This window comes from Salmo trutta, chromosome 26, assembly GCF_901001165.1.
Source record: "Salmo trutta chromosome 26, fSalTru1.1, whole genome shotgun sequence".
In the NCBI taxonomy this organism is placed as follows: Eukaryota; Metazoa; Chordata; class Actinopteri; order Salmoniformes; family Salmonidae; genus Salmo; species Salmo trutta.
In genome coordinates this window covers 6,990,659-7,001,823 of record NC_042982.1, presented here as the reverse complement: position 1 = coordinate 7,001,823, position 11,165 = coordinate 6,990,659, and the positions used below count along the sequence as shown (strand labels likewise).

The window sequence follows — 11,165 nt, the reverse complement described above, 5'->3', positions numbered from 1 at the left end:
CCTTGGGAGCAATTTCCAAACGCCTGAAGGTACCACGCTCATCTGTACAAACAATAGTATGCAAGTATAAACACCATGGGACCACACAGCCGTCATACCGCTCAGGAAGGAGATGCGTTCTGTCTCCTAGAGATGAATGTACTTTGGTGCGAAAAGTGCAAATCAATCCCAGAACAACAGCAAAGGACCTTGTGAAAATGCTGGCGGAAACAGTTGAGTCCTATATCATGAGTCCTATATCGACATAACCTGAAAGGCCGCTCAGCAAGGAAGAAGCCACTGCTCCAAAACCACCATAAAAAAACCAGACTACGGTTTGCAACTGCACATGGGGACAAAGATCGTACTTTTTGGAGAAATGTCCTCTGGTCTGATGAAACAAAAATAGAACTGTTTGGCCATAATGACAATCATTATGTTTGGAGGAAAAAGGGGGAGGCTTGCAAGCCGAAGAACACCATCCCAACCATGAAGAACAGGCGTGGCAGCATCATGTTGTGGGGGTGCTTTTCTGCAGGAGGGACTGGTGCACTTCACAAAATAGATGGCATCATGAGGAGGAAAATGATGTGGATATATTGAAGCAACATCTCAAGACATCAGTCAGGAAGTTAAAGCTTGGTCGCAAATGGGTCTTCCAAATGGACAATGACCCCAAGCATACTTCCAAAGTTGTGGCAAAATGGCTTAAGGACAACAAAGTCAAGGTATTGGAGTGGCCATCACAAAGCCCTGACCTCAATCCTATAGAACATTTGTGGGCAGAACTGAAAAGGTGTGTGCGAGCAAGGAGGCCTACAAACCTGACTCAGTTACATCAGCTCTGCCTGGAGGAATGGGCCAAAATTCACCCAACTTATTGTGGGAAGCTTGTGGAAGGCTACCCGAAACGTTTGACCCAAGTTAAACAATTTAAAGGCAATGCAGTGTATGTAAACTTCTGACCCACTGGGAATGTGATGAAATAAATAAAAGCTGAAATTCTCTCTACTATTATTCTGACATTACACATTCTTAAAATAAAGTGGTGATCCTAACTAACCTAAGACAGGGAATTTTTACTAGGATTAAATGTCAGGAATTGTGAAAAGCTGAGTTTAAATGTATTTGTCTAAGGTGTATGTAAACTTCCAACTTCAACTGTATGTGTACATTTAGACAGTGGAAATGCTGAAAGGCAAAAATACACACACACACACCACATAGAGTCAAACCACAGTTCCTAACCATTCAAGCAAATGTTTGTATAACATAATGAGAAATGTTGCAGTGACGGTTACAAATTGATTTACAGAAACCTTTATAACAAGAGTCTTCCCATAAGATAAGATCTCTAATAACACAAGAGAACCATTCTGGGAACCTATACTTCCAAGCTGGGCAGTCCACCCTGATACTCCCATCTCCCCTGCACTACACACACACACACACACACACACACACACACACACACACACACACACACACACACACACACACACACACACACACACACACACACACACACACACACACACACACACACACACACACTACACCAGCCTCCATGTCACATCAATCACAGTTCCAGACAATAACCCCAAAAACATAGCGCTGCTGTGAGTCCATCTGAAATCATGATGGATTACAACTTCCCAAAGCAATCCCTCCATCTGCCACCATCATTTAGCTAAAGGCATCAAACTGCCCTGGCCAATACAGGTCTTCCCTCTGTCTCTCTCTGGACTGGGCTCAGTCTCCAGGACCACTGTTCCTAACCATCAGGGCCTGTATTCACAAATCATCTCACAATTGGACTGCTGATCTAGGATCAATTTAGCCTTGTAGATCACAAAGAGTGAAAATGTGGGGGACCTGATCCTAGATCAGCACTCCTACTCTGAGATGCTTTGTGAGTACGGGCCCAGCTCCCTGGCTAATGCAGATCCTCACTCTCTCCCTCTCTCTGTTGGCTGTCTCCAGGTAAACTGTTCCTAACTATCAGATCCTCACATCATCAACCCAGTAACAGGGCCTTAAACAGAGACATCTCGACCAGACCTGTTCCTGAATAGCTACAGTAGCCTCCTGTGGGTTTTTTTTCTCCAACCCCAGTTGTAACTAACCCGATTCACCTTATCAAGCGGCTGATTATTAGAATCAAGTGTGCTAAATTAGAGTTGGAGTGTAAACCTACAGGACGGTAGCTCTCCGGGAACAGGTTTGGAAAGCCCTAATCTGGACACATCTCAATGAATGGACTAAACATGACAAACTATACATGACCATTTTCCAAAAAAAAGAACGCTAAGGCCTTTTATTGTTAATGAATAATAACAATCATAGGAATATTTTAAATAGAGCGTTTCATACAGAATGACAAAGTTGCTTTAAAAAAATACAGCGAAAAAAAATGGTCTTTCACCTCTACATGATGATACAGTTCAGTAAAGGCTTGAGTGGAGGAGGTGTCAATGGACCAGCCAGGGAGTAAGAAACATTTGTCAGACAGGCAGGCCTAGAGCTCTTCATCAGGCTCCTCCGTAAGAATAATACTAATAATTATTGGTATTATTTATTACATTTGTAAAGTATTTTTCATTATACTATGATAACCTCGAAGTGCATCAAATAAAACAAAAAATAGTCAAATAAATAAATAAATAGTTAAATATATAGTGCCTTAGGAAAGAATTCAGACCCCTTGACTTTTTCCACATTTTGGTACGTTACAGCCTTATTCAAAAACGGATTAAATAAATAAAAATCCTCGGCAATGTACACCAATACCTCATAATGACAAAGCGCAATCAGTTTAGCAAATGTATTAAAAAAAAACAGAAATACCTTATTTGCTTAAGTATTCAGACCCTTTGCTATGAGACTCGAAATTGAGCTCAGGCGCATCCTGTTTTGATTGATCATCCTTGAGATGTTTCTACAACTTCATTGGAGTCCACCTGTGGTAAATTCAATTGATTGGACATGATTTGGAAAGGCACACCTGTCTATATAAGGTCCCACAGTTGAGTTCGAAGGTCCCACCAAGCCATGAGGTCGAAGGAATTGTCCATAGAGCTCTGAGACAGGATTATGTCGAGGCACAGATCTGGGGAAAGGTACCAAAACATTTCTGCAGCATTGAAGGTCCCCAAGAACACAGTGGCCTCAAACATTCTTAAATGGAAGAAGTTTGGAACCACCAAGACTCTTCCTAGAGCTTGCTGCCCGGCCAAACTGAGCAATCGGGGGAGAAAGGACAACCATCTCTGCAGCACTCCACCAATCAGGCCTTTATGGTAGAGTGGCCAGGCGGAAGCCATTCCTCAGTAAAAGAGGCACAAAAGCCCGCTTGGAGTTTGCCAAAAGGCACCTACAAACTCTCAGACCATGAGAAACAAGATTCTCTGGTCTGATGAAACCAAGATGGAACTTTTGGCCTGAATGCCAAGCATCACTTCTGGAGGAAACCTGTCACCATCCCTACGGTGAAGCATGGTGGAGCCAGCATCATGCTGTGGGGATGTTTTTCAGCGGCAAGAACTGGGAAACTAGTCAGGATCGAGGGAAAGATAAAAGGAGCAAAGTACAGAGATATCTTTGATGAAAACCTTCTCCAGAGCGCTCAGGACCTCGGACTGGGCGAAGGTTCACCTTGCAACAGGACAACGACCCTAAGCACACAGCCAAGACAATGCAGGAGTGGCTTCGGGACTACCTAGGCGTCCTCAGGGCACCATGACAACCAATACTTACAAAGTCATCTTTATTTTGAATCTTTTTGAAACAGATGACATTTCTTTGGCTGAGAATGTAAGATTTATAACTTTTAGACAGCATCCATGGGCTAAAATTTTGTATATAGAATGTATGACACAACCAAGAATTTTGAAATATAATTCTAAAATCTTCAGAATTCTGAGATTTTTGGCCATAATAAAGAATTCAAGCCAACATTCCAATCTCATTATGACTCAACAAGTAGGCTTGGCTACAACCATAGAATTCGGAATTAGAACTTGGCTACAAGAAGTTCAAAACCAAAGAAAACAACCAGCATATCCATTCACCACACCATAACTTCTGAAGTGAATACCTTATTAAATCTTCATAACTGGACAGAAATCGCGGAGGAGAGGTGACACTGAAACAGGTGAGTCAGAAAATAATAATGTGTAAAAGTGTTTGACTTCTAAGCAAATCCGTGAAAGTAGGCCTACTTATTAGCATTTAAGAAATTATACAAATTAGCTTGAGGGTAACTGAAGTTGGAAAACAGGCATGGCCAGACATTTTTAAGAAAATGACAGGAAAAAAATTAAAAATAAATAAGGAATACATGTTTCTCAATATAGATCGATGCAGAGAGGAGTCAGTGAGACGGAGAAAAAGATGACTGAAAGTGAGGAGATGGAGAAAGGCAACAAGATGAGGACGGAACGAGAGAAAGAAAGACAAAGAGAAATGGAGGGGCTGCTTAGAATGAGAAAGGAGATTGAGACTTGTAACAAGGTAGACCACAACCGATGGAAGCTGGAGAGAGAGGTGTTGGAGAAAGTCACCAAGGTGAGGGTGGAACCAGAGAAAGAAAGAGAAAGGCTAATTGAAGAGTTGCTGAGGCAGAGAAGGGTGACTGAGGCTTCTATTGAGGTACACCGCAACCAACGGAAGCTAGAGAGAGAGTTGTTTGAGAAACAGAGAGAGAGCGTAGTGTCAGACAGAAAGAAGATGGAGCTCAAGATGGAAACGCTGAAGGTGCAGAACATACTGAACTTGGCCAAGATAGGAGAGGTGACAGTGGAGAGTACTAAGCTGTTAGCTGAGAATGAAAGGGAGAGAGAGATGTTGAAGAAACAGAGAGAAAGCTTAGAGGCAGACAAAGAAAATCTAGAAGTCAAGATGACAAAGGTGACGATGCAGAACATACTGCACTTGGCCAGAATAGGGAAGTTGACCGTGGAGAACACGAGGCTGTTAGCAGAGAATGAAAGGCAGCGAGACGTGTTGGACAAACACAGAGAAAGTGCAGCAGCCGACACACAAACGTTGATGGGCAAGATGTTAAAGGTGAACATGTCCTTTGCCAAGTTATGGAAGTTGAGAGTGGAGAAAAAGAAGAGACTGTTAGCTGAGAATGAAAGGGTGGTGAAGGAGAGGGTGAGAGAGAGGAATGGATGGATCCTCATAAGAAATGGTTTGAAGACAGATTTGGCCAAAGCAGACCTGGAAAGGAAACAGACCTTAGTAGGCTGGAAGGAGGACAGGGGGAGATGGGCCAAGGCCAAGGCTGGCCTACAAAGAATCTGGGATCAACAGGGGGAAAGATGGATGAAGGAGAAGGAGGAGATTAATAGAAGGAGCACACAGGCAGCAGAGGAGTGGATGATTGAACTGAGAGAAAAGGAGAGAGCGATAGAGGCTCTGGAAAGAGAAAAGTTGAGGATTCTTTGCCAGCATGGACAAGAGAAGAAGGGATGGGAGATGGAAAAGAGAGTGATGGAAAAGGAGAAGTTGGAGATTACAGGGGAGCGGGAGAGAACGAATAGTGAAATTGAGAAAATGCAAAGGGAGAAAGACAGATGTGCAATAGAGAAGAAAGATATGGTGGAGAGGATGAAGGAGGCATACATAAAGCTGTACCAGATGCAGACTGCCCTGAGGTTCGGAGAGCATAAGCAGCCACAGGTACAGTACTCCATTTAACCAGTCACACTTCAGGGCAGTCACAAGTCACCTCCTTATGGTTATACTATCAGATTCAATAGATTAAGTTGACTGCATGCTAGAGAATGACTAATATCTCAGATCACTGATTAACATGTATGGACTTTCTCTTTCAGAAGGAAACTAAAACTGCCCAGAGAGTCAGGGCAAAGCTCGAGAAAAAGAAGAGGAAAGAAAGAGAGATGTTGGAGAAGAACAACGTGAAAGAGCTGCTCAGAGCTAGAAAAGCAGCGAGTAAGGAAGAAGTGAGGAAGAATAAGGAGAAGGTGAAAGCCCACCTGGACGAGGTGGCAAGGAACTATAACGAAAAGAAACAGAGGGAGAAGGAAAGAGAAAAGCTGTTGAACAAGGCACATGGCAAAGAAAATCACATGGCGTACATCCCAGACATCAAACTGAAGATGTCAGAATGCAACACAGATGGAAAAGTAAATACTCTCAGCTGGCATTGGTCCAAATTTAAATTATCTCTTCTTTAATTTAGTGGAATACATCATCAATAAAATATTATGAGCATTTGAGATATTTGTCAGTATTCATTGCCATATGGGAAGAAAGAACACACAAAATCTAAGAAAAGTATAAGATACGGATTAAAGGTTGATGTGGTTACTGTATAATGCAATGTGAAAGGATAGATTCTATCAGATCGGAGGTGGAACTGCGTTAGAGAGGTCAAATCCACAAGCAGCGCATTGCATTAGCTTATCGCGTACACTGCCATTGGATGCAACGAGAGAGAGAGAGAGAGAGAGAGAGAGAGAGAGAGAGAGAGAGAGAGAGAGAGAGAGGCACCTGGGCTCTGTATCAGACTGTGCTTAATAAATACATTGCGAACAGGCCACTAATACTGCTGCTGTGAACATGTCCAACAGCAACACTTACAACCTGGACATTTCTGATTATGAGTGCTGCTTGCCACATGGTATCGTAGGAAATATGTTCATGATACAGCTACTATCTCTGTAAATTACCAATACATACAGTACCAGTCAAAAGTTTGAACACATTCAAGGGTTTTTCTTTATTTTGACTATTTTCTACATTGTAGAATAATAGTGAAGACATTAAAATTATGAAATCAAAAATATGGAATCATGTAGTAACCAAAAAAGTGTTAAACAAATCCAAATATATTTTATATTTGAGATTCTTCAAAGTAGCCACTTTGCCTTGATGACAGCTTTGCACACCTTTGGCAATCTTCATCAGACCAAAGGACTCTATGAAACGTTCAAAGTTCTTGAAATGTTCCGGATTGACTGACCTTCATGTCTTAAAGTAATGATGGACTGTCGTTTCCCTTTGCTTATTTGAGTTGTTCTTGCCATAATATGGACTTCGTGTTTTACCAAATAGGGCTAACTTCTGTATGCCAACCCTACCTTGTCACAACACAACTGATTGGCTCAAACACATTAAGGAAAGAAATTCCACAAATTAACCTTTAACAAGGCACACCTGTTAATTGAAATGCATTCCAGGTGACTACATCATGAAGCTGGTTGAGAGAATGCCAAGAGTGTGCAAAGCTGTCATCAAGGCAAAGGGTGGCTACTTTGAAGAATCTCAAATATAAAACATATTTTGATTTGTTTCACACTTTTTTGGTTACTACAGGATTCCATATGTGTTATTTCATAGTTTTGATGTCTTCACTATTATTCTACAATGTAGAAAAAAGTCAAAATAAAGAAAAACCCAGGAATGATTAGGGGTGTCCAAACTTTTGACTGGTACAGTACATCAGAAACGCATCAACAGTAGTACATCAACAGAATACCCTTAGGTACATGAATGCCTAGTGTGTTTATGTATATGTATGTGTCAGAGGAGGCTGGTGGGAGGAGCTATAGGAGGACGGGCTCATTGTAATGGCTGGAATGGAATTAATAGAACGGAGTCAAACATGTGGTTTCCATTTGTTTGATATGTTTTACACCGGTCCATTTAAGCCATTACAATGAGCCCATCCTCCTATAGCTCTTATAGCTCTTCCCACCAGCCTCCTCTGGTGTGTGTCGGTGGTGGACGTGCCTCCGATGAGCAACACTGCTCTTACCCCCTCATCCCCCATCAATGGCTCTCTCCTGTCCCCTCTCCTCCATCCCTCTCTGGCCCTCTCTCCTGTCCCCTCTCCTCCATCCCTCTCTGGCCCTCTCTCCTGTCCCCTCTCCTCCATCCCTCTCTGGCCCTCTCTCCTGCTCCCTCTTCACTCTCTACCTTTCATTTTTCTCTCCATCTCTCTCCTCCTCTCTCCTGAGGGTTGACTCTGTGGCCCTGTAATCCTGGCAGTGGCCCCGGCCAAGCCCCCATCAAGCCCCCATCGGCCCCCGTCAGGGATTAGTTAGGGTTCACACTGGGGCCCCAACACAGAACAGAGACAGACACACCAGGGACCAATGGCTACACACACACACACACACACACACACACACACACACACACACACACACACACATCCTTATTTGCATAAGTGTAAACAGAGCACTGCTTAATGCCTTCGAAAACACATACACACATTTACATACTGTGTACACAGGCCACAGCTTAAAACCCCTAACTACCCTGAAACACACGTACGCTCACACACTGGTCTCACAATGGGTCCAGCATCTTGACCTCTACACTACAATAGACAGGGAACAATTTCAGGTTCAATGTTAGCTATTCAAGTCATTAAAGTGCAAATAACCCCATGCAGGTACCATATGTTAACAACCATCTTTTCTGTATGTACCAAATTCTATATCTTCTTTTCTTCCAGTTACCATTTATGAGGGAACCCAACATATGTGGTAGCATGTAGAAATCCAGTCTGTTGTGCTAACATCACTCCTTGTCATGCAATGTTTGGAATGACAAGGATTGTCAAGGAGTGGAATATCCTACTCATCGTCATACAGACCAGTGTTAAATAGTCATTTGAGAGGTCCCACAAGACACCGTGTTCTCCCTCACAGAGACAGCCTCCACCTCTGAGAGAAGACAGAGGGAGAGAGACAGGACCGGGGGATGGTTGGCAGGGAAGAGAAGGAAGGAAATATCACTCCAAAACTTTCAAAGACAATCCTGCTCAGGGTGTTAAACGCTCCCCCACCCTCTTTCCCTCCCTCCCTTCCCCTCTCTCTGTCTCGCTCTCTCCATCTTTCCCCTTCTCCTCTCATCCCTTTCATGAATTAAAAGTACGGCCGGTCTGTGGGGAGCAGCATAGTTAATTCAGATCAGATCTCCTCTCCACCCCCTGCCTCCCTAACTCCTCTTCCACCCTGCTCTCTTCCCTCGGTGATGGTTGCCGTGGCGTCTGACAGACGGAGATGGGATCTGACAGTAAACAGGCGTGCGGATGCCCGGGCGCGTGATTGACACGTAGGCAGGTGGGTGGGTGGGGGCGGGCACCCTCCTAATCTTGCCCTGTCAGCTCTAATTGGGGAGGTGGGGCTCCGTGTCAACAGGGTGACTGATTGGCAGGACCCCGGCTTTGCATAGATATGAGCCACGGAGGATAGGTGGTGTTATGCCACTACTGCTAATAGAGACATGTGTGCTGGTGCGTGTATGTGCTTGTGAGTGTGTGTGTGTGTGTGTGTGTGTGTGTGTGTGTGTGTGTGTGTGTGTGTGTGTGTGTGTGTGTGTGTGTGTGTGTGTGTGTGTGTGTGTGTGTGTGTGTGCGTGTGCCCATGTGTGTCCGCATAGACATGCATGCTCGTAGTCATACCCATGCACACCAATCTACACGTGTTAATATAGATTAAAATGCATATTGCACATATATTACAATATGCATACATTGTACAGTACATACACATAACAGGACACGCACACACAGAAACAAAGAGTCTATGATGACTCCTTTGCCTGCTGGGTTGAAAAACAGAGGTTGTGGCCCAGTGACTGATGAGCTACGGTGGGCTGGGAGGGACATTAGGAAGGGCCTCACCTGTTCACAGGGCAGTGACACAGGGGGTATGGTGGGACTGGGGGGGGCAGTGAACTCTGACCCTGTATATCAGTGGGGCACACTAACGATGTAGCCAATGAGCCTTACTTTACAGTGTATTTCAGATAGGTCAAGAAGGAGTGTGTGTGTCTAACTGCGCTGTGGTAAATCCGACGGGGCCGCAGGTGCTGTGCAATGCAATGTATTTGCAGTGTGAGTACATGGACATTACGGTGAGTATACTTGTCGTTTTCGTGTGTGTGTGTGTGTGTGTGTGTGTGTGTGTGTGTGTGTGTGTGTGTGTGTGTGTGTGTGTGTGTGTGTGTGTCTTTGATTGACAGCTGCCACTGACCTGTGGCAGTCAGAGTGGCATGCTGCGGGTGCCGGGGTCGAACGCTACGGAGATGACCTCCGCCCTCATCTGCATCCCGTCTTCATTAGCACAGCTAGGCAAAGAGAATAACAACCTGATAAATTAATGAAGAGGAAGAGAGACGATGAGAGGAGGGAGAGGGAGGAAGCGAGGGGGAGGGAGAGAGGAAAGAGCGGGACGGAGAAAGAGAGGAGAGGGAGAGGGAGGAGGTGAGGGGAGGGAGAGAGGAAAGAGAGGGAGGGAGAAAGAGAGGAGAGGGAGGAAGCGAGGGGGAGGGAGAAAGGAAAGAGAGGGAGGGAGATAGAGGGGAGAGGGAGAAAGAGGGGAGAGGGAGAAAGCGGAGAAAAACGTAAGGTGAAAGGAAGAAGGGAGAGAGAGGGACGGCAGAAGAGAGGAGAGCGAGTGAGGAAAGAGATTCAAAAAAAGGAGAGAGAAGGGTGAGAAGAGAAAGAGTGAGAGTGTGTGTGAGAGAGAGAGAGAGAGAGAGAGTACAGCAACCTGTTTAAAAAGAACAGTATAAGAGGCAGGCCAAGTTCATAAAACATCCCAGGCTATTCAGTCATGTAAAACACTGATAACTCTTTAACCCCTTACACTTGTGGGAATTGGCCTGTATGAATAGGGCTAAATTGAAATGTTTCTTACAGAAGAAATATGGAAAGCATATGCACAACTATGGTAGCAATTAAAAGGGAACCATTTGGAGATGATGGGCCCATTATTAGACTAAAGGTTCAACACAGCAGTCCACCTGACAACCAGGAAAACCCTAGTGTATAACGCCATGTAACTGTGCATCAAACATTGCGATCATAAACATTGAAACTGTAAATGACATGAGTTTTATGATATGGAAATGTAAAGTGCACATTTGGACTCACGGGTGTTTGGCTTGTATGACATCAAAGCGGTATTTATTATAATCCTCAACATCTCATATTTCAAAATATATCAAGTCCTTGTAATTTACGTCATTTTCCTCACTCACAAAAGTTGCCCAATTAGCGGGAGGAATGAGGGCAACTTCTTGTCTCGCGCAGTGCTCAAGATCAGAAAGGCTGTCAGTCAAAACCCATTCAGAGCTGTGAAGCGGAAAGCCAGAGAGCTCAGACATCATCTATAGCATGTTACTGTACAGCCGCTGTGTTC

General features: G+C 44.1%; 2 protein-coding genes across 2 annotated transcripts; both read left to right on the top strand.

The window, feature by feature from the left end:
- The first annotated feature begins 3,954 nt into the window (after positions 1 to 3,954).
- Positions 3,955 to 5,224, top strand: LOC115162787 (stress response protein NST1-like). Its single transcript, XM_029714213.1, has 3 exons — positions 3,955 to 4,132; positions 4,335 to 5,173; positions 5,211 to 5,224. Exons 2-3 carry the CDS (start codon positions 4,339 to 4,341, stop codon positions 5,222 to 5,224), a joined length of 849 nt encoding a protein of 282 aa, XP_029570073.1. The 5' UTR covers positions 3,955 to 4,132; positions 4,335 to 4,338.
- Positions 5,146 to 6,298, top strand: LOC115163956 (golgin subfamily A member 6-like protein 2). The gene is made up of 2 exons (XM_029716138.1): positions 5,146 to 5,664; positions 5,820 to 6,298. The coding sequence occupies exons 1-2, from the start codon at positions 5,308 to 5,310 to the stop codon at positions 6,180 to 6,182; spliced, it is 720 nt and encodes a 239-aa protein (XP_029571998.1). The 5' UTR covers positions 5,146 to 5,307; the 3' UTR covers positions 6,183 to 6,298.
- Positions 6,299 to 11,165: the final 4,867 nt, after the last annotated feature.

What these genes read in the sequence shown, in the direction of transcription:
- LOC115162787 (XM_029714213.1), top strand. Translation starts at nt 4,339, where the DNA reads ATGCAGAGAGGAGTCAGTGAGACGGAGAAAAAGATGACTGAAAGTGAG.
- LOC115163956 (XM_029716138.1), top strand. Translation starts at nt 5,308, where the DNA reads ATGAAGGAGAAGGAGGAGATTAATAGAAGGAGCACACAGGCAGCAGAG. An exon ending in GAGAGCATAAGCAGCCACAG is followed by an intron (nt 5,665 to 5,819) that starts GTACAGTACTCC and finishes TTTCTCTTTCAG; the next exon opens with AAGGAAACTAAAACTGCCCA.